Source organism: Hydra viridissima, unplaced genomic scaffold (genome assembly GCF_058129835.1).
Source record: "Hydra viridissima isolate aposymbiotic clone 2 unplaced genomic scaffold, HvirCarnegie_v1 scaffold_10, whole genome shotgun sequence".
NCBI lineage: Eukaryota > Metazoa > Cnidaria > Hydrozoa > Anthoathecata > Hydridae > Hydra > Hydra viridissima.
In genome coordinates this window covers 2,999,198-3,021,768 of record NW_028324309.1, presented here as the reverse complement: position 1 = coordinate 3,021,768, position 22,571 = coordinate 2,999,198, and the positions used below count along the sequence as shown (strand labels likewise).

Sequence of the window (22,571 nt, the reverse complement as noted above, 5' to 3'; positions counted from 1 at the left end):
AAAGATGAAAATTAATTAAATCTTTTAAAAGTCAAAACTATTTAAATCTTTTAAAAATTTTTTTTAAAAATTATTTGTACACATACGTGTACAAATAATTTTTAAAAATGATTTTTAAAAGATTATTTTTATCATTAAGTTATTCTTTGAAGTTCCTTAAAAAAGAAGCTAGAAAATTCTTCAAGTTGTTTTTTTCATAGTTACGTTAATTTACACATTTTTACAAGTAAATATGCTGTTTTACATTTCTTTTTCGGGATTTCAACACCTTAAAAAAGAAATAATAAACTTATTAAGTTTCAGTATTTGATATTTGTTTTTATATGCATTCACTTTTTATATCTGGACTTAGCAATTTAAAAAAATACACTTTCCATCATTTTTTCGATTTTTTCCTAGGCACCATTATGGTACTCCGTTCAACTTCATAGCTTGTTACTTAAATGCTCACATAGAAAGCGCTTATTAATGTAACTTTGATATATAATTAGTTTTTTATTTCTAGCTGTTTGAATTGCAGAACAGAGAATTGTGTTTCTGATATCAAAATTTAGAAGACAAAAGCTTAGCAATGTGTCCACAGTTTTTAGATAACAATATTTTCCCAATTTCAAAATTGCTAAAAATGACCTTAGTTTGTTTTCGAAAATAAAACTAGTGATTCAAAAAGTTAGGGGTTATCCTGCAGTTAAGCGCCTTAAAATAATTTTTGCTTTCAGCGCTCTCGCTCGCAGAGGCTAAAAGTTCTAAAAAATAATTGTAAAAACCACAGAAGATAAATTTCAAAGTAGTTTTTTTTTTTTTTTTAATACGTTTTTGTTAAATTTTTTTGTTTTTGTTGTTGATATTTTATTATTTTATCATTTATATTGTTAATATTTACTTTTTACATTACTATTTATGTAAAGAAATTTAAATTTTATATTTTAAGATTGTATACTTTTAGATTGTTTTAGACTAATTACTTATTACAATTACAGAATATAGGATACTACAATAATTGTTCTTGCTAATATATCTTTAAAAAATATGTGGCAGAGGATACTGACGAGACACACAAGATAGAAGCGCCGAAAATTTTGGAAACTCTTTAAATGTTTGACGCCAGTTAAATTCATGAAGATGTGATGTAAACAAGTCTTCATGCGTACCAAACTGCTGTCGAAGTTTACGCTTGACACACGCATCCAAAGGTTTTCGATGTTTTGTCTATGAACATCGCTATCAAGGGGATTAACAAAATTGCGTTCAACAACGACCACTGAATGGGAATACGTTGCATAGCCATCTAAACAAAGATTTACCTACAGCCCATGTTACCTAATATAAACGATTTATCCAGTGAAGAATTAATTAATAAGATTAATTTTTGTATATATAATTATAATACGTATAATATATAATAGAAATGAAAAAATAAATAAATTTAACAATGACTATTAATTTTACTTATCTTTTGTGTGAGGCTTTTCTTTTCTTTTCTTTCTTTTTTTTTTTTTTTTTTTTTTATACATTTCGAATTTTTCCACATTTCGAATTTAGTTTTCTTTTACGTTTCGTAACGTCACTTTATATTGCTTTCATTTTCACCACCGCAGAGTTTAATCAAGCGATAATTAAAATTTATTTTACGCCGCTTAACTGCAGCATTACCAAGTTAGGTTGCTAACTTAGAAAAAGAAAGTTGAATTTTTTCTTTTAAATTTTCACCATTGTCTGAAACAAATGTTCAACCATTTTTACAGTTAACATCATCTAAAAAAGAAGAAATCTTATAAAAGACCTACATTATCTCAAAATCAAAAAAAAAATCTAGAGCACAAAGTTATAGATATCAATAATTTTAAAAAGTTTCTGAAGACTATTAGCGATTCTGAAGACTGATAGCGGTTAAATGGTCTTGAGAGTGAAAATAAAAAACTTCAATTAGCTGTAAAAACCAGCAATGGAGAGAAATATGAATTTAAAAGACAAGCCATCCAGTGTAAAGCACTATATACTACAACGAATAAAAGCCTGTTGACTAGAAAAAACTTTAGCGCATTGAAACTAAAGAATAAAACAAACAAAATTCGAAATTTAAACAAGAAGATTGTTTATCAAGATATAAAGTTAAAAAAACAAGAAAAAGAAATTGTTGCATTTAAAGAGCAATTTGAAAAACAATCTCAAACTTAAAATATGGAATTCAATAACCTTAATCAAATGCTAGAAAATATTAATACAAAAGTTGTAATGTCATGTCAAGAAAAAGTAAATATTAAGAAATTAAGCTGTGTGAAAAATATTTTAAACATAACAAAGGAAACAATTTCCTCTTCTTCAATTGAAAGTCTCACTTTTATAAAGTCAGAAGTGAAAGAACTTAATGCAAAAGTTGAAGCATAAAACAAAGAAAACATTTACTTAAATGTTCTTTTTAGAATTGTAGGAAGATGAGGAAATTGTAACATTTGAAAGAGGACGTTATTCAAATGGTATTCAAGAAGTTATCATTAAAAGTCAGTATGAACAAGGTCAATAATGTTATCAAAATTGTTTTAAAGAAACTTGCAAAAAAAGGAATTGCAAAACTCCCCTTAGTAGATACAAGATATAGATTTATGTCAGAAGCTTTAATTCTTGCACAGCTTCAATTATCAGAGGAAATGTTAGATAATATTGAGAAAGACACAGGAAACTGTTTACATGGAGATTGAACAAACAAATATTAAGGTATTATCAAAACTTTCAGTTGACTAACAAAAGCAATAGAGTGCTATCATTAGGATTATCAGAAATGGCCTCCAGGGATGTTGTATCAACTTTAAGTTCTTTATCAGGAGTATTGGATGATATTTGTGACATTCTAGACACAAAGACAGGGAAAAGTACTTTGCAAAGTTTTTTTGTTTGTTTAAGACAACTATGTCAGATTTAGATTCTGTCAATCCACTATTTAATAGTAAGTTCAAAGAAATGAGGGAGCTGTTGTTACGAAAAGTTATAGAAGATTGGGATAGTTTAACAATTGCACAGAAAAATGAACTTAAAGATGTGTCAAACTTTTTTTGTAAGTTACATCTTTTAATAAACTTTGAAAATGAGACATAGTTCTGAATTTATTTGAAAAAATTGCTCTGAGTAATGCTCGCAAAAACACTTATATAAAACTTTTGAATCTGGGGCTGCAAACGAGCATTCCGTAAACGAGAAAGTAATGAACCTGGTGTGGCTTGATATTTCAATTCTTTTCTCATTGGAAAAGGTGAAGACAAATATATGTTTGCTTCTTTTTTAGGCAATAGATTTAACAGTTTGCTTTATAATGGGGTGCACTGTATTATCATTCTGAATCTGTTAAAGAATTCTTGTATCAATGGCTAAAATCCTGATAAAATACTGAAGGCAGTTGATTGTTATTTCAGATCCTACTATTTAAATGTAAATAAAGATAAATCTATTACATTTTTAAAATAATAATCATATTGATTATTCATATTTTACTTTGAGGAACATATAAACACTATGAAATGCTTTTAAGATTAAAAAAAGCCCTTGTTTTTCAACTAAAGTTGTTTTTTATGGTTTCCACAGAGATTTTATTACTTTTGACCCAATTGCCCTAAATGGGAAAAATGAACCCAAGGATCTTTACATATTTTCTTGATTTTCTTATGTGTATATGAGTAAGTTAACTCAAACAGTTTGAAAAAACTAGTTTTTTAACTAGTTGCTTTATGGCTTTTACAGAAATTGTATTTTGTTTGACCTAATTGCCCCAAATGGGAAAAACAAGCCCTTGGATTCTTACATATTTTTAGAATATTCATAAATTTATGAATTTGTTCACTCTTGTAGTTTGAAAAGGCTATTGTTTTTTAATTAAAGTTAGTATTTATTCTTTTTACAGAGATTTTGTTGCTCTTGGCCCATTTACCCCAAATGGGAAAAAAGGAGCCCAGAGATTCCAATACAGTTTCTAGATTTTCATAAATCTATATGATTTAGTTAACTCTGACAATTAAAAAAGCTCTTTTTTCCTAACTAAAGTTAATTTTTATTACTTTTATCGTGATTTTATAGCTCTTAACCCATAAGCCCCAAAAGGGAAAAACAATTCCTACTCCAACGATATCACAAAAACAATTTGTATAATTGAATACATTAATTCCTTTGTTTAGAAGAAAAAAAAGTAAAATGAATATACTTAATTCTGCTCAACAATAAGTCTTCTCGTCGATGTCAGTTGAAAAGTAGATAAAACTTTTAATTTCGGCGCCATAAATCCTTAAGAAAAACTCCGCGAATTTTGACCCAAAATAGGCATTATTGGGCAGTACACAAATCGTCTAAACTCGGGAACCAACTACCCAAATTTAAAAAATGAACTCATTTTGAAATCGTCTACATTTTTCACATATTTTGGTAATAGTTATAGTTAAAGATTAAAATCATGTGAAAAATTAAAATCATGTGAAGCGCCTACTTGAGTTTATACGAAAACCTATTTTCTTGCACTTGTATCATACTCATGGTCTTGACACGGTTTGAAAGCGCTGGTTGAGTCACTCACAAGGTTTCAGAGAGCTCCTCTTGACATTAATCATGTTTCAATAACGCTTCCAACTCTGCGTCTACAAACTTTACTGTTGTTAACCCTTCAGCGAGATGGAACATGATAATTTTTGCGAGAATTGATGATGCTTTAACATGAATATGGTTACAAAATGGTCCGATGAGATTAAATACCAGGTAGTCATCTTTTGTAAATCTTTTAAATTTATTATTACTATTACCATTATTATTATTATTATTGTATTTATTATTATTATTATTATTATTATCATTATTATTATTATTATTATTATTATTATCATTACTATTATTATTATTATTATTATTATTATTATTATTATTATTATTATTATTATCCTTATTATTATTACTATTATTACTATTATTAGTACTTTTATTATTATTATTATTATTGTTGTTGTTGTTATTATCATTACTTTAAGTTTGTTCTGCAGAACGATATCTATTTTCAGGAATGGAAAGAACTTCTTTTGAGTTCATTCGAAATAAAAATCTTATTAGCTAATTTAGCGCACACCTTTTGTTGTTTTTCTTTTTTAGTTATCAAAATTTAATGGATTAAGTAAAAACTCTGAATAAAAAAGGCTAAAAAATTGTAATGAGAAAAATGTTATAATTCAAAAGTTTTAAACTATATTACTGATGAAAAAATTTCGAATTAAAAATCTTAAGGGCGTTCATCAATGCTTAAGCTTGTGCATGTGTAAAAAAAAAAAAAAAAAAAAATAGTTGAAAACAAATTTATTCTTATTATTTATTTACTTTCACTTCTTGAACAATTGCAACAGTTGGTTAACAACAAGGACGATTTTATCACCACTTATATTTGTCTGATTTTTCTCTTTAAAAGAGAATTTGATTGTTTGCTTGATGGAGGAGAGAGAGCTTAAATTTACTTTGCGATTAAGTAATTTTACAAATTAATTGTTCATCTAAAAGTTTTTGTTTTTTTTCTCAATTTTTTCAATTTTTTTAATTTTTTCATTTTTCAAAATTGAAAAAAAAGAAAAAAAAAATGAAATGAAAAAAACGACATTAGAAAAAAAAAAAAAAATTATATAACAAAAAAGACCAAAAAAAAAAATGAAAAAAATGACAACTTGATAGTTTTACTACTGGCGGAGTAACAACTTAAGAAATGAGCAGTATATGTTTAGATGTATTTTTTTCATCCAAAAACTGTCCCTATTTAAAAAAAAAAAACCTAATAAAATTTGTATTTTTTTCGAATCAAATAAAAAAATTCTCTAAGATGAAAGAAAAAAAAAACAAAAAAAACACCGAATTTCTTTCTTTCTCTAAAACATTTTTCGAGAATTTCTAAATTCGGAAGTGAAAGCTAACAAAATTTTAAAAAAAAAAGGTTTTAATGGAAGCTCTACATTTATATTTACATGTAACAAAAAAAAAAAAAAAAAAAAAAAAAAGAAATCCGAGTAAGAAAAATATTACATAAAATGTTCGTCTTCGATACATTGCACTTTATGGAGATAAATAAAACTGAGCTTAAAAATATATAAATAATGAGCTATAGAGAAAAATTTACAGGTAAAACATAAATAAAAAAATATAGCACACTAATAAATTAACAGCCACTAAACTGACTGCATTAAATAATAAAAAAACACACTATTATAAACTTAGTAGTAACATGAAACCTTAATATTTATTTGAATCCGTTTATTGTGATTTATGATTGTGGATAACAAACCTTTCATGATGTATACTTGTTAACTTAGCTTATCAAAACAGATACTGAAATTAAATTTAACTTACAACTGTTTTGAGTTTAAGATAAAAAAGTGACATAACTTAAAGTTTCAGATCCATGCATTGAAGTTACTTCTGGTGGGTAATTTAAATTTTGTTTATAAGAAGAATTAGGAAGAAGAAATCTACTAAACGCACTACTTTGATTAGATTGATCACTCATTGTCAAATTACTGCGAGTAGAAGATGTTCGCCTACTAGCAAATAAATTAAGTTCTGGTGTTTTATATTTTTGGTGGGAAATACTCTTCCCATCTTCATTTTGGCCACTTAACCAAACACCAACTTTTTCAATATAACCAGCATTAATAGTTTCTATTGGGATATAGTGTGACTTAAGAGAATTTGATGATAAAACTGATCCATTTTTCTCAGAATAAACTGAGTCAAACTTTGATAGATCTAAATTTTTAGAATTAGGAAGGTTTGCTTCATCTTCAGAATCTTCATTTATATCTGCAAACTGCTCATGAATATACCGCTCTTTTACTTTGCTATTTAGCCGAAGAAGACTTTGAGAATCAATAACTTTCTTCTCACCTTGCACAGGTACTGTTACATTGTTTCTACTTAAAAGTGGTTCTAAATACATACTTCGGATTTGTTCTCGTACTGCAGGGTCATCTGTTGAATTAAACTTGTCAAAATATTCATGGAGTAATCCAAGATTACTAGGAATTGAATTTGTATCTTCTGTGGCCATCATAGAGTCTATATTGCTAGGAGACAGAGAACTACCATCATCTAAGATTTTTTCTTTAGTAAGCGTTTTACTATTATAAGCACCAGATACAGGAAGTACAAGACCATTATATTCTGTTGACCTGGAATTAAATGAATTATTTCTTAAAGTCATTTCATTTTTTGTTCCATCATAGTCCAACTGATTGGCTGATTGTCTACGTAAATAAGGTTGCATTGACCAAGATTCATCTCTAAATTTCAAAGAGGGTTTTGGTTTTAATTTTGGTTTGCTTCTTTGAGGATTTAATTTCGGTTTTGGTTTAAACAACGGAGGAAATGATGACATCCAATTATGATTTGAAGCTTCTGCAGCACTGTATCGCTGCACTGGGTCTATACATAGTAATTTATCAATAAAGCTTTTAGCTGATTGAGAGACTTGCATCCATACCTTTAGTAAACAAGAATTTCTTAATAAAATTAATTTTGAAGTGCATTTTATTTTTTTTAAATGATTTAGCAGTTTTAGCAAGGTTTCTATAGATTATCTTTAGAAACATATTTAAATACAAATTATGTGTTTAAGTAAATTGTAAAATTAATAATGCTTGTAACCTATTACTTCCAAAATTGATAACTTCCAATTATTATTAAGCAGCTGTAACATCATACTGATGCACTGGGTTAGTACATTGGTACATAGTAATCAATATCATTGAATAAAATAATGGCACATAATTATTATTTTTAAGAGAGTAATTTTATGGAGTTATCTAGATATCTAATTTTTATGGAGTTATCTAGATATCTAATTTTTATGGAGTTATCTAGATATCTAATTTTTATGGAGTTATCTAGATATCTAATTTTTATGGAGTTATCTAGATATCTAATTTTAAAAAATGACTGTTCAAAAAGAAAGTAAAAAGCTTCTCTTATCTGAATACTTAAACTATTCATAGTTGAAAAGAAATGAAAAAAATTGAAGAAAAAGATCTTAGAATTATCAGGCTTAACTCTTACCTCTTGTGAATATGAATAGGTTCCAGACATAATCTGGTTAAAAAGTTTAGGTGTACTCTCAGCACTAAAAGGTAGATGACCACTTAACATAACATAGACTATGACACCAAGTGCCCACATATCTACTTTTGTGCCATATGGTTTTTTTTGAAGAAGTTCTGGTGAAATATACTCTGGGGTACCACACCATGTTGTTAATGGATTTTCATCTAGCAGTGTCATTGATTTATACTTAGCAAAACCAAAGTCTGTAATTAGTATTTTTGAATTTACTCCAGGGTGGTAGAATAAGAGGTTCTCTGGTTTCAAGTCTCTATGTGTAATACCACATTGATGTAAATACTCTATCCCCTCAACTAACATTTGTGTAATATTACAAGCCATCTTTTCATCTAAATGACCACGACTTTTTATTCTGTCATAAAGCTCACCTCCAGTTGCTAACTCCATAACTAAGTATGTAATATCATTAGAAATAATAACTTCTTGAAGCTTTACAATAAATCTATGAGAAGTTTTCTTTAGAGCTTCCAGCTCAGATTCTATAAGCTCTTTAGATTGACTATTCTGAATACGAACAACTTTTATTGCATATGGTTCCTTTGATGTTTTGCTCTCAACTCTTAAAACATCACTAAACGTTCCTTTGCCAATAAGTGCTTTGATACTATATTTAGCTGTAACCCTAGCATCAATCTTCGTTTTATACTTAGGGGTATTATCTTTTTCAGGAGCAGGTCCTTTTTCTAGATCATTAAAGCTACCTGATGGCTTTCGCACAAACTGAGGGAGTATTGTATCACTTTCTTTTTTATATACTTCATTTTGTTTAGATAGTGAACAACCCATAATAAGACTTATTGAGGTGTTCCATGAAAAGCAGCTGACACATACTTTTAATTGCTGTAAAGTAAGATGTATATATATATATATATATATATATATATATATATATATATATATATATATATATATATATATATATATATATATATATATATATATATATATATATATTTGTGCATCTTTGTGCATCTTTGTACATCTTTGTGTGTGCGTGTAAAAGAAACAAATTATTAGGTACTATAAAGCCTATTATATAATTACCCCATAACAAAATGAAAGTATCCAACACATATAGAAAGTAACAAATAAAAAAACCAACGTTGTATTACTATATTGAATAAAGAATAGTAAATATGATGTTTGTCAGCTATTTTGTGCGTCAAACCCACATTATAATTTTTGCAGAAGAGTTTGCCTAAAATATTTTAATATATAACTTAAAAATTCATTAAAACGCACTTTTATAGGGTTATTATACTTCCTAATCGTATGTTTACAACGAGTAACTCAGTCAGTTTCCATGCGCGGACGTATAAACTATAGTAAATAAAAATTCTTATCAACCGCTAATATCAATGGAATGGCGCATCCATGGACGATTTGTAATTTAAACAAGTTAAAAGATTATGATTTTCAGGACAGCGATGCGGTAGCTTAAAAAGATTATGTTTAATATAAAGACTTAATTTCTATCTCGATTTCTTGGATTTGTTTGTTGATTTCGGTTACTAGGATGGCCCTTTGCTTCTGTATATATTTATTGCAACTTGTATAAACAAAGTTAAAAAGAAGATTTAAAAAAACAACCTTATGTTTCAGATTCAATAATGAAAAAAAGTTTATCGAGGCGCCAATTAATTGAAGAACTAAATGTAAGAAATTCTTCTAACACTTTTTGCACTGGAGTACTTGTTGCGTCATTATGCAACAACTGGGTTGAACTATTGTTTATGCGAACCAAGGTATGTTTGTCATATTAGGATCTTAGGTTTACAATATGTAAATTATGCTCTCTGTCATTTATTCCTCCTCTCTCTCTCTCTCTCTCTCTCTCTCTCTCTCTCTCTCTCTCTCTCTCTCTCTCTCTCTCTCTCTCTCTCTCTCTCTCTCTCTCTATATATATATATATATATATATATATATATATATATATATATATATATATATATATATATATATATATATATACATACATACATATTAATAGATCTTTAAAATTATTAGATTCTTCGTTGAGCTTACATTAACATATTGGCATAACAAGTTATGCCAAAAGCTTCCCGTGCCTTAAAAATTGGAAGACTAGCAAGGAGCACCAAGCTGATCCATAAAAAAAAAAAAATCTCATTCAGAAATGTTTTTTGAAAATGTAACAATGTTGTATAGTAAAATTCGTAATATCCCAATTTTTTCAACTGTTGTATAAAATGTATGGTAATTCAATTCTGCACGCCTTTTAGCCTCTTTTTAATGCTAAGATCCATTCTCTTTGTGTGAGAAAAAGAATAAACTGAAACAATTCTGTTTTCCTTCAACAATTTAAGATGAAATTAATTAACTTTTAAAATATAATCAATAACTTAGAAAAAGAAATTTCAACTTTTCTTCAAGCATTTCATCTTTTGCTGCTTTATTCCATTTTGTCTTTGAACTCCAATTAACTATTTTATTTAAAAATATGTTATAGAAATCATGTTTTTTGGTGAAGAGGTTTTCATGTATAATTTTATGGAGATGGAGATATCTGAACTCTTGATTAAGTACAAAAAGAAAACAAAAATGAAACAAACCTTTCCTAGGCTCCTCATTTAGTCAAGAAAATGGCCCATACTACTTAAACTTTGATATTTTTTTTTAAACTAAAGATACTTCAGTCAGAGTATTTGGAAGGCAATAAAAAAACCCGAGAAGCATTTGTATTACAAATTTAGTTTGAACAATAAAGTTATAGGTTTATGGCTGACAGGTAGAAGTTTTAACAATTGAAGGTTTTTTTTCTTCTCAGCACTAAAAAGTAGATGACCACTTAACATAATATAGATTAGACAAATGATCAAACTTTTAGTTAAGAATATTCTCAACTTCAACTTGCTATTTTACATTTCGTTCATCAAAATGCAGACATAGACAGACTAATGGATTTAATGACACAAATAGTTTATTTAATAATTAAGTAGCTGTTCATAGCTACCATCTATTAGCTTAAACATTCTGATTGAGCATAAAATCAAAGGCCTTTGAAGATTTTTTTTTTTTAAAAAAAAGACGCCTTTCTAAAGTTCAAGTCTGACTGATTATGTGACAGAAATATAAATGGTAACTTCATTCATATGAATATCTCACAAATTCAATCGAGGTTTGTATATCTGTTTAATAATTGTTAAACTACATATTGCATTGTTAAGTTATCTATGAAAACCTTTTCACTGTACTTTCAACTTATGTATAAACCTACTTAAGTTACCATGTTTTGTATAACGCAGCTGTTATATTGTGTTCCTGTTTTCCCTTATAATAACTATAGGGAAAAGTATAATATTTCGCAAAATGGTTTGAAAAGTTCCGGAGTCTTATACGAGGATTGGAAACAAAAATATTGATTAACATAAATTTATAATTCATCTGCAGTAAAATATTTTCTTCATCGAATTATGAAAAAAAAGAATGAACAAAATGTTTTATGATTTTTTCTAAAGAGTTGATACAAGAGACGAGAGAGAGAGAGAGAGAGTTTTATCTAGGCTTTCGTAATGTTGAGAGATTCCATGTTGGCTAATAGTTCCATCATAAGTAGTTCATTCTTGGCAAGAGTTCTAAAGATGTTATAACTGAAAAAAAAATTGAAAATGTAATAGTTTTATTATTTTCAGTGTTTTTCAAATGAATGATGCTAAAATCATATTAAATCATAACTATTAGAGGGCATCAAAAGTTACTCCATTTTGAAAGAAATTTGAACGTTATGAAATAAGTGCTACATATTATGAAAAAAATAATTCCGGCAAAATTTTCAGAATTTTTTTAATCACTTTACAACGTCCACAAATAATTCCAACACTGATCTCACCCGAGTGTTGTCAAGAAGCGATAAACAACTTTTATTTTAATTAATTTGTCATTACTGTCAAGATAAAACCAACACAACTCAGTGAATTCCTTGTAACCTTCTTCTTGATGTTTTACTCAAACTTCAAAAGTGATGCTTTGCTTGTACCATCTCCAGATTTAAGTAATGCAGTCTGTTATGCCAGAAAGCTTTATTTATGTAGCGTGAGATACAACTTTAAGTGACTCTTTATTACGAATTATGAAAGCTTTGAAACCTTTACTATAGGCTAGACAATTAAGTAGCAATTGAATTCTTCAAGGTAATGTCTCCTTCTGATTTACTCTACTCATTTCTTTTCTGCGAAATATTTTCTTAGTTAACATAAGCTGTGAATAATTCTTAGACATTTTCATTAGGAACCGAATATGTTTAATGGGTTTATGGTATAAGTTTAATTTAAAAAAAAAAAGCAACAAAAAGAAAGCAATTAAAAAACAATCAAACAGGAACATTTCAGCAACGGCTGTAAAACACTTTATAAAACTGTTTTTGTTTTTTTTTACTTAAAGTAGAAAAGTCGGTGGTTTTAAAAAGCCTTCGTAAAACTAGAAGAGAAGTAACTGGGTCTTTTTAAATTCCTTAAGGAATTTTAAGAAAAGAGAAAGAATAAGTAAAAGCATGAGTGAGAAATTGTCGATGAGCTTGAAGTCTGATTTCCTCTGGCTTTCTAACTCGCGTCTTCTTACTTCGGAATTGTGTCCTAAGAATCAAAAGGTCAAACTTGATCTGGAAGATCTTGATTTTTTCTCAATCGTAAAAACTCAAGATCTTCCTTATTTTTGTAATACACTGCCTCAAAAAGGAAGGGGTCTGTGTGGTAACGAAAGTAAGTGGATACTTTTCTAAATTTTAAAAAGATGTAAATTTTTTAGTATTTATTTAATTTCAACTTTTTTAACACGAAAAACAAGAATGCAAGAACCTAAAACAAAGGTAAGCAAAATGCTCTTAAAATCAAAAGTAGAAGTCTTTGCATATAACTTCTTGCATTTATTTGTAGAACTATGAAAGATTATTTCTTTCGATAAAAATCTTAATTTTTTTAATGCTATTTTTAAATTGTTGATTTCCCTTGTTTTTGTTATTGCTAATTGATCAATGACGTAATTGGCTATCACTAAGTTTTAGCGTCGGCATTTTACGCTTCGTTATTTTTGACTCGGTTCGTAATAAAAAATGTTTTATTTCAAAAAAAGCGATTGCGTCCAACCAAAAAAACTTTTTAAAACCAGTTGTTGCGGTTTTTTTTAGCATCAAAACGTGTTTCAAGACCAATTATTAGAAATTCCCATTTCTGGACTTTGTAACTCCGAATTATCTAATTCTGCATTTCGGCAAGTGTTTCGATTAAATACCGTAAATCGTAAAGTTAATATTTAATATTCCTATAATATTGAGTAAGTTCCAAAACGTTTCTGTTAGAAACGATTTTAACGAAATAAGCATTTCACCGACCAAAACTCAGTTATTCGATTAACTGATAAAAACAAAAATTATGACGTTGTTTAGTTGTGACAAACTTCGTTACGGAAAAATCGAATACAATTACTTTGAACTTAAATTTAAATTACCTTCATAGTTCTTACCGTTACAATTCAAAATAGTATACATTTTATTTTAGTTTCTAAGGGGCTGTTTATATGGACAAAGGCTAGCCCGTTTGCCGAGATCTCGGCAAAAAACAGTGAGTTCTCACTTGCCGGGCTAGCTCTCTTAATCATATAAACGCAAATTAAAATTAAGTTGAAATAAGGACGACGCATAGTGACTCAGGATGATCAAAAAACGGCAAAAACTCAATAAAATTTGATAAAAATTGTAAATAAATATATTTGAAAATGTTTTTTTTGGGTTAAAGAATTCAAATTTTTTAAACAAATTATTTTTTACGCGCACATTGACGCGTATATTGCGTGCATACGCGTTCACGCGCTCTTAAGGTTTGGCTGCACGCGTAAAAAACAATTTTAATCAAAGTTTTAGAATTTCTAAGCTAATACACAACATTTTGGTTGATTACTCTACTTGATATTTGCATGCTTCTGGCAGAATTGCCATCATTTATTTCAGCTGCTACTATTGGTATTGTTATACCATCTATATAAACACAGCTTTAGCAATATTAATGGTAGCAGCTGAAATCAGAGAAAAAAAAACCATTTTTAGGATAGTATTTAACTTTTTCCCCTGAAGCATCGTGCAAGAAGAGGATAAATATGTGTCCAAGGCCTGTTTATCGCGGAGGTCAGTATTCACTTTTAAATCAAGAGCTTGCTTTACACTGATATTTAAACAAGAAGTTTTATCCAAAGAGCCTTTACCTTTTTGGATCTCTAAAACATTTGACTTTTTTTAAAATGACTACTTCTTGAAGAGACTAAAAATAGAGCATGATATTTATGGGGTTTTCCAGAACCAAACTAGCTTCTTTTATTGGTCATAAGATTTTCTTGAAGCAATTGATATTTTTTTTTTTTCAATAAATGATTCATAATTTCTACCACATTGTTTTAGTTTTTGCTTCATTTTTGAAATAAATGTAGCTAAAGTAGCCTTTACTATAATTATGTTCTCTTTGCTAATTTCTTCAGTTTTATTTGATTTCGTTATGTAAATCCTTCCATAATCCTAATATATCCACTCATAATTCACGTATATTCGGTATTAGATCTAATCTTTTTATTGTTATTGTTTTTAAGAATCACCATGTTAATAAAATCATTCATATATATCAGAAACATTTTGAGTACTTTATATAATTTTTACTTTAAACAGTTTAACATTTTATGTTATTATTTCTTTGACAATTATCAAATTAAGATTCCTATAATGTTTAAGTAAATAATGTTAATTGTATATTACAGGAAAAACAGAAGTTTTTAAGTAAAGCTATTTCAAATATATAGTACTTATCGAATAGTAAATCATAATTCAAAATTAACAATAAACATTTAAACAAACTTTTAAGTAGCATATGATGACAAAAATATGTTACTTGAAACTATATTTAATATATTAAAACAAGCTACACAAATAAAAAACTCAAGTTCAAGAAATACAAATGTCAATGAGTCCATAAAAATCTTGTTTTCCGCCATTTTTATTTGTTTTGATATAATGAAAAATTGTTAAAAAATTTACGCATTTACTCAATTTCCGATGGCGGGATGCTCTAGTTGAAAATTTGCAAAATGCTAGTATACTAGTGTAGCTTGTGCCTGAACCTAAAATTTTTTGAAAAAATTTAATTGATCAAAAATGACTTAGGGCCTGTTTATATGGAAAGCGGGCTGGCTCGGCAAACGAGCCAGTCCGCTTACCGAGATATCGACGTCATCAATATTTTAACTTAATTTTATTTTGCGTTTATATGAATAAACGAGCTGGCCCGGATAGCGAGATCTCACTGTTTTTTGCCGAGATCTCGGCAAACGGGCTGCTTAATTTCTTATATAAACTTGTACGCAAGCGTATAAACTCTTACATTTTTTAAATTTGAATAAGACTAAAATTTGTTTTCCATACATCAATGGGAGCTACACCAGTTATTATATTATGCCACCATAAATCAATTCTGCCAGTTTTAAACCAGCAACTACGATTTTTTCTTTGAAGGCACCTCTCTCTTGCTTGTTTCATCTTTTGAAGTGATTGTTATCGTTTTCGTAAAAGAATAATATTTTAAAAATTATCAAATTTAAATTTGTGAAGCTTATATAATACAATTAGGCTTTTAAGAATCATTTGTGTTACCAGTTAAACATATTGTTAAAATGCAATATGTTTTTTTGTCGCTAGCCGCCATCTTTAAAGTTATTATTTTATCGATAAAGAGGTCACCCCTGCTAGAAAAAGCCAGGCTGACCTCGATATCATTTTTTATTTTTTTGGCAAAAATTCATATAAACGCAATTTTAAAACTGGCTTGTTTTCCGGGCTAGCTCGGCAAACGGGCTACCCATTGTCCATATAAACAGGACCTTAATTGTGTATAAAACTTTTTTTAGCGATAAAACTTTCATTTGATATGGCATTTGTAGGTTAAGTTTAATTTTTTAAATTTTTTTTTTAGCTTCAGGTACTCAAAACATTAATAATGAACATATCCTGAAAATTTGAAGCTAAAATAATGTTTTTTTTTTATTGAGATTTGTTTTGTTTTCCTACGGCTTCTCGTAAAAAAAAAAAAAAATAATTGGTTGCTATGGTCGTTGCTATGGTCGTTGATTTGTTATTAAAATATACCTTAAGGTTTTTAAGAAGAATATTCTTCATATTCTAAGATTATTTTGGAAAAAATATTTTTACTATTGAATTCTACAAGATTCAATTGTCCAAATAACATTTTTTCAAATTTTTCATTTTTTTTTTTTCATTTTTCACCAAAATAATGGCTGGAGACCACCTTAAGAACTAAAGCTCAGTAAACTGAAATAATCATTTTTTAGTTAATACTCCGACCTTTGGCTTGCGATACTGTAAATAAATGCTAGTTAGAAAGTAACATTCAATATTAAATTAGCCATGTAATAAAAACAGTCCATAGTTACTTGTAGAGTACTTGTAACTAGTTGCAATGTGGGCATTCACAAACAGTTGCTCTCTCCAACCCCCCCCCCCCCTCCTCTCAAAAATAATGTTTTTTTTAAGAATTGCATTTATTTTAAGACCTTTGACATATTGAAAAAATCATAATGTACATAAAGTAGTGAGAAAACTTGGTTAAGATCAACATGATGATTGATGATGACTGATCTGTATGATGTGTGTTAATAGAGAGGAAAAGAAAAATCCCTTCTTCCCCAATAGCATTTCTGCAAACGCTCATTAATAGTGTTGTTAGTTAAGTTGTAAATTCGGATGTTTCTTTAATGTGAATAAATAAGCACCACTTAGTTCTTAATTATCCAATGTTTTGTGCAAGAAAGCTAACAACACAACTGTATGATAAGCAGCTATAATATCCATGTATAACCAACAAATTTTATACCATTAATTTTCTTAAATAATACTGCAAATGCACAAATGCTGCATGAACTGTTAGCTGAGCTCTGTGAGTACACATAACTCAAAGGTTCCTTCTAGAACTGTTTTACATTATGATTCTACTCAATTGTTAAGAATCATCTACCAAAATCTCTTGATGTAAGTTTACTAAAAGGTTTTAAAACAAATATGTATTTAATGAAAATATTTATAACAAATATATAATAAAGTGTAATATAATAGGTCTGGGAAAAAGTTCGCGTTGTTTTTAAGTAAAATTTAATTGGTTTTTTATAGTGTGAAAATAAATTCAAATCAAATATGCTCTATTAACATCAACATTTCGCCAATTTCCGGGAAAAGTCAAGATGCCATTGGTGAAGAACTTCTGTGGTTTCTGATTGAAAAACTTAATCAAGCGGTTTTCACAGGCCTCTTTTGAAACCAGCTTAACATCCATTGAGGGAATTCTGCAGAGGCTAGAATAGGTGGTAGTAAGAGGGTGCTATATCTCGACTATACTGTGGATACAACAAAGTTTCCCATTCAAGTTCTCTCAATTTTTGACAAAAAAGTGTGTGGTTGGGTGTTGTCATGATGAAAGACAACACCTTTTTAACTACTTTTCAACTTGGGCCGTTTTCTTTCAATTGCCGGTCGTAATCTCAGTGTTCTCAATATTCTTGAGAATCAATCGTCTGAATAACATGAAATATCAGCTCATAGTGGATATTTCCCTTTCAGTCTCACCACACACACACACCACCACACTCACCATCACCTTGTTAGGAGTCAATCTTCGCTTCGCGAAAGCTGGTGACAGCTCACCATCCCTTATCCACGATCTTTTACTCTTCTGGTTGTCGTATGTGACCCATTTTTTAACATTGGTTATGCCCCTTTTTTCTAGGTCTGTAATAGATGTATAGTCGAACGCAATGACCCCTGCACCAATGGAGCGTTGATTCAGCGCTAGTGATCATGTTTACACCAACAAGAGAAAATTTAAATCCGTCGAATCCATTAATGGTTGTCTATTGTCCGAAAAACTAGGACGATTAAAGGTTTTAAACTTTTCACTATCATTTTTTTTTTTTTTTTTTTTTATTCTTTAATTTTTACGTAACTGTTGATTAACAAAACCGCGCTATCTTTATTTTACAAGTGAATAGGAAAATAGCAAAATATAACACGTCACTTTTCTATGGAAGTTTGTCCAAAGTAACAATATTTGCGTTATACGGCAATAAAATGATATTTATTTGCAAACGCAGTCGGAAAAATTGCCGGATTTTATTTTTTGATTAATCAGTTTAACATTGTTTTCATAACAGACTTTTAAATTAATTGAATTTTCGGAATAAATTTCGGAATTTTTTTATTTAACGTTATTTGATTAAGTTATATAAGTAGCGGTGGCTTATTAATTAATAGAAAATATTCATAATTGAAAGAAAACTTTATTTGATCCTACGATCTCAGAATATTTTGAACAGCTCTATTCCTTTATTAATCTATTTAACCGGAAAAGTTACCGAATGATGCCATTGTTTGTTCCTAACTGAGATTTCGGCTAGGTTTTAAACAAGCAAACGACGATGCTTAGCAGACTCTTATCAACGCTAAACCATTTAAATAATATTTCTTTTGTTGCAGTTTTTACTAACAGTATCATAAAGTTTTGATGTAATTGGATACACTTCTGGATTTGTATGGATATTTAAAAAGTTAATAGTATTTTTTCTTTCTCTGCGATGAAAAAAGCATGAAGAATTGTAGCTTTTGAAATTTTTTTTTGATTTTCTAAAACACTTTTATGCTGCTACCTTTTGGTAAAATCAAATGTTTTATAAATTGTTTAAAAAGATAAGTTCAATTTTTTTTTTTTTCTTTTTTCACAATTTCCTATTATGTTATGAATATCTTTTAGAACTTTGGAAACGTTGAACTAAGAAATAAATCGTTTAAGGTAAAAGAAAAGTTGTAACCTGATTTGAGTTTTTTTTAACACCTCGCTCTTTTTAATTAAAACATTACATTTTCTCCCTCTCTCTTTTTTTTCTTCTCAATAAAAACTAAGGGAAAAAAAAAATTGCCGCGCGTGGTGGAGCCCGTTTATTTTCTCGCTAACTGTGGTTGCAAAGAAAACCCTTCTTTCTTATATACCACGTTTCTCAGATAAGACAAAGCGCAGTTTTTAGTTTGAAGACAAAAATTAACAACTCCTTGATATTTGCATGACATTTGTCATATGTGACAATACCTCTAACCATTTTGAGTAATTTTTTAACACTTGGTCCGGCTCTCCTCAATTCTTATGCAAAAACCCTTCTGGAATTTATTTATCCATGTCAACTTGAGAGCCTCATCACAGGTACCTTAGGTATAAAGCTACCGTTTATCTCCTGTACTTATCAAATTTATCTTGCTTGATAGCACCTTTGCATGAAAATACACAACCAGTAGTTTGCAATCTTTTGAAATCAATTGAACAAAAAGTGACAAAATTTAATTGCATGCACCAAGTTCTTAACAGAAAGAAACCAGATTCTTTATCTTAACAATATCTTTGTATAAGTGGAGTTTTTTCAAAATTTCCACAAAAAATGATGGTAAATCCCGAGGTAACGAAATAAAAACCAAGGGCAGATATTGAAATTTATATATCAAAAGTCTATATGATCACCAACTTATTCCTTTACAGTGAGAAATCTCCAATAAAAAGTACAAAATATTGTGAGTATTCCGAATTCTATGTGAATATGAAAGGTCTTCGAAGCAACTTCAGAAGATATAGTCATAGGCATTCAGGTCAGTGAATCGGGCTAACCACAGATATGAGAAACTGATGCTGGTAATACGTTCAACAAAAAAGAAACTCTTTACTTGCTATAAAAGAGTGTGGGCCCCTTCCTGTGGGCCACATCCAGTGTGTGGCCCCATCCTGCTAAAATATGGCTATTGAGTACCTTTTTTTTGCTTACGAATGCAGGATGCAGTGATAAACATCAAATGTAGGATGCAGTGATAAGCATCAAATGTAGGATGCAGTGATAAGCATCAAATGTAGGATGCAGTGATAAGCATCAAATGTAGGATGCAGTGATAAGCATCAAATGCAGGATGCAGTGATAGACATCAAATGATAACTATTATCATTTAAAAAAAAAAAAATCATATATAGTGAACAAATGACAAAACTAATTTTGTTTCATCTTTAAAATGTTGTAATATTTTTTTTTAACTTTCCATTTCTTCTCTTAATCGAATTTTTGCGAAAAGTAAAACTTTTAAAGTTAAAAGTTTTCATTTACCTTTAACGATTTATTTTTTAGTTCAACATTTTTAAAAGTTCGAAAAACTGTTTAGTAGTCTAGTTTCAAAATTTTGCATTTGAGCAATAAAGAGTCCAACTAATTGATTACCTGCACATCTTTAGCTGCTTCAGTTTTCAAAATGAACAACATTGATGGTTACTTGTCTATGATGAACATTACAAAACAGACTGACGCCTTTTGCCGTCTCCCTTACTTAAAAGTTGCCGACGGTTTAAGTGGTTTTATGCTTAGTTTAATTGATATTATTATTGGAATTCTTATATTTATATCGAACGTTTTTTTAATAAACGGCGTGTACAAGACGCCAAGAAGGAATAGTTACACCCGAAACGAAAAACTTGTGTTGTTACTTTCCACTGTTGACTTAATTGTTGCTTTAGTACTTGTTCCGCTTAAAGTTTTTTTCCTGAAAAGATTAAATGACGTTAGTTGTTTAACAATTTCTTTCATTGGATTTTGGGTTGTATTTCCGTTGACATTTTCAGGCTCCATTGTTGTAGTGATATCAATAGAACGATTCGTTACAGTTTTTAACGATAAAAAATGTTTCGGCATTTATTTCAAATTCATTTACGTTATACCGATCATTAGTTTCCATTTTCTCGCCTGTTCTGGACTAGGTATTTGGTATGCATCAACCATCTATCTTCGAGCGACGTTTTATCAGCAATCGCTTTTCTTCTTCAGCATTTCAACATTTACATTCATCAATCTATCATCTATTGTAATTTTAAATACGTCTCTGTTAATTGGAACAAAAAAAAGAATGAGAAACAAAGAAATTCAAGATTTAAAGCACATTGCCGTGGAGAGGCGACTGACTAACACTATGATGCTGATTTCAGTCTCACAAACAGTTTCATACCTCCCTTTAGTGTTGGTCAAATACTATCTTGCTTCAATACTATACTCGGGAAGGTTCCAATCAGTTGGAAATGCAACACAGCTTCTGCTTTGGATTCTTGTTTTATGTGAGCATAATTCAGTCTTTAATGCAGTTACATACGTCACAAGAAGTAGAAGAATCTCACAAATGTATATTTCAAAAATATTTTCGCTGAAAGAATTTTTAATAAATATCTGTTAGAAAATCAGGTTTATAAATATCTTTCATTAACATATTGTTAGCCATAATTTCTTAAAGTTATTTTTATGAGCCTTCTTGCTTTGAAGGTTGACAGATCTATTTTAATTGTGATTGATATCGACAGATGAAATGAAACTGCTTACATATAACTTTGTTTACCAGTATAAAACAAATATTTACAAGCATGTAACAAACATTTACAACTATCTAACAAATATTTTTGATTGTGTGACAAATATTTACGATTATGTAACAAATATTTACGATTATGTAACAAATATTTACGAGCAGATAATAAATATTTACCAGTATACAACAAATATTTACCAGTATACAATAAATATTTACTAGTATATGATAAATATTTACACGTATATAACAAAATTAAAAATATATGCAGCACTTGCGTAAATATCTCTACAAACAACTTAATTAGTTTCCGACACTTCAACACTTCTTAAATGATACACAATCATCGTTTCACAGCTTATTGCCGTTAGTGGAAGTTTAACTCAATTTTTATTACGGCTGCTGTACATTCAGATTGTTAACAGCATCCTGCAACCACTCTTGAATAACTACGGACTTCTTTATTGAACTGTTGCTCAACTGCTTTATTTTACTAGGTTTTAGTTTAACTGCAGAGCTTTTGGAAAGTGTTACAAATAGGGGGAGGGTGGCTCATTAAGAAAAAATAAAAAGCAACGGTAAAAAGCATTTTACAACAACAACGACATAAAGCGACGACAAAACAACGACCAAAAAGCAATTAACATTTTTTATTAAAACATCAAACAGGAAATGGTTATTAAAAATCAAACGGTCTCTAAAATCAGGTTTTCAAATCCAGAAAACCGGTGTTAAAAGATTCAAATACCCGGTATTTTGGTAATTATTTTTTAATCGTTTTTAAACAATATTTGTATTCGACCGTCAACTAAGTTTTAAGTCTGCAACTGGGTTTTCAAGGTAATATGCTTTTATTATAAATTAATAAAGTCAACATCGATGCAACTCGTCGAATATCTATTAAGTGTGAGTTTTTTTATTATAAACATTTTACAGCGACAAATGGTTAACAATCTCCATCATACTGAAGGCATTACGTTCACCAGTGACTTATGGGCTAGCAAGTCGAACGACCCATACT

General features: G+C 29.1%; 2 protein-coding genes and 1 pseudogene across 5 annotated transcripts; 2 read left to right on the top strand and 1 right to left on the bottom strand.

Moving 5' to 3' along the window:
* Positions 1-1,629: 1,629 nt before the first annotated feature.
* LOC149882629 (uncharacterized) lies at positions 1,630-3,548 on the top strand (annotated as a pseudogene).
* Positions 3,549-5,926: 2,378 nt separating this feature from the next.
* LOC145193491 (uncharacterized) lies at positions 5,927-8,960 on the bottom strand. Its single transcript, XM_080070954.2, has 2 exons — positions 8,056-8,960; positions 5,927-7,483 (listed from the first exon to the last, which is right to left on the bottom strand). The coding sequence occupies exons 1-2, from the start codon at positions 8,902-8,904 to the stop codon at positions 6,368-6,370; spliced, it is 1,965 nt and encodes a 654-aa protein (XP_079927080.2). The 5' UTR covers positions 8,905-8,960; the 3' UTR covers positions 5,927-6,367.
* A 374-nt stretch (positions 8,961-9,334) lies between these two features.
* LOC149882628 (uncharacterized) lies at positions 9,335-21,724 on the top strand. Of its 4 annotated transcripts, XM_090100518.1 has the most exons (3): positions 9,335-9,550; positions 9,721-9,863; positions 17,907-21,724. In XM_090100518.1, the coding sequence occupies exon 3, from the start codon at positions 20,453-20,455 to the stop codon at positions 21,419-21,421; it is 969 nt and encodes a 322-aa protein (XP_089956644.1). In that variant the 5' UTR covers positions 9,335-9,550; positions 9,721-9,863; positions 17,907-20,452; the 3' UTR covers positions 21,422-21,724. The 4 variants fall into 4 exon arrangements, 3 of the variants coding, with proteins under 3 accessions (XP_089956644.1, XP_089956643.1, XP_089956645.1); XR_016456401.1 differs by lacking the exons at positions 9,335-9,550; positions 17,907-21,724 and adding an exon at positions 10,126-10,316 and having other exon boundaries at positions 9,563-9,863; XM_090100517.1 differs by lacking the exon at positions 9,335-9,550 and having other exon boundaries at positions 9,574-9,863.
* Positions 21,725-22,571: the final 847 nt, after the last annotated feature.

What these genes read in the sequence shown, in the direction of transcription:
- LOC145193491 (XM_080070954.2), bottom strand. Translation starts at nt 8,904, where the DNA reads ATGGGTTGTTCACTATCTAAACAAAATGAAGTATATAAAAAAGAAAGT. An exon ending in CCTATTCATATTCACAAGAG is followed by an intron (nt 7,484 to 8,055) that starts GTAAGAGTTAAG and finishes TGTTTACTAAAG; the next exon opens with GTATGGATGCAAGTCTCTCA.
- LOC149882628 (XM_090100518.1), top strand. Translation starts at nt 20,453, where the DNA reads ATGAACAACATTGATGGTTACTTGTCTATGATGAACATTACAAAACAG.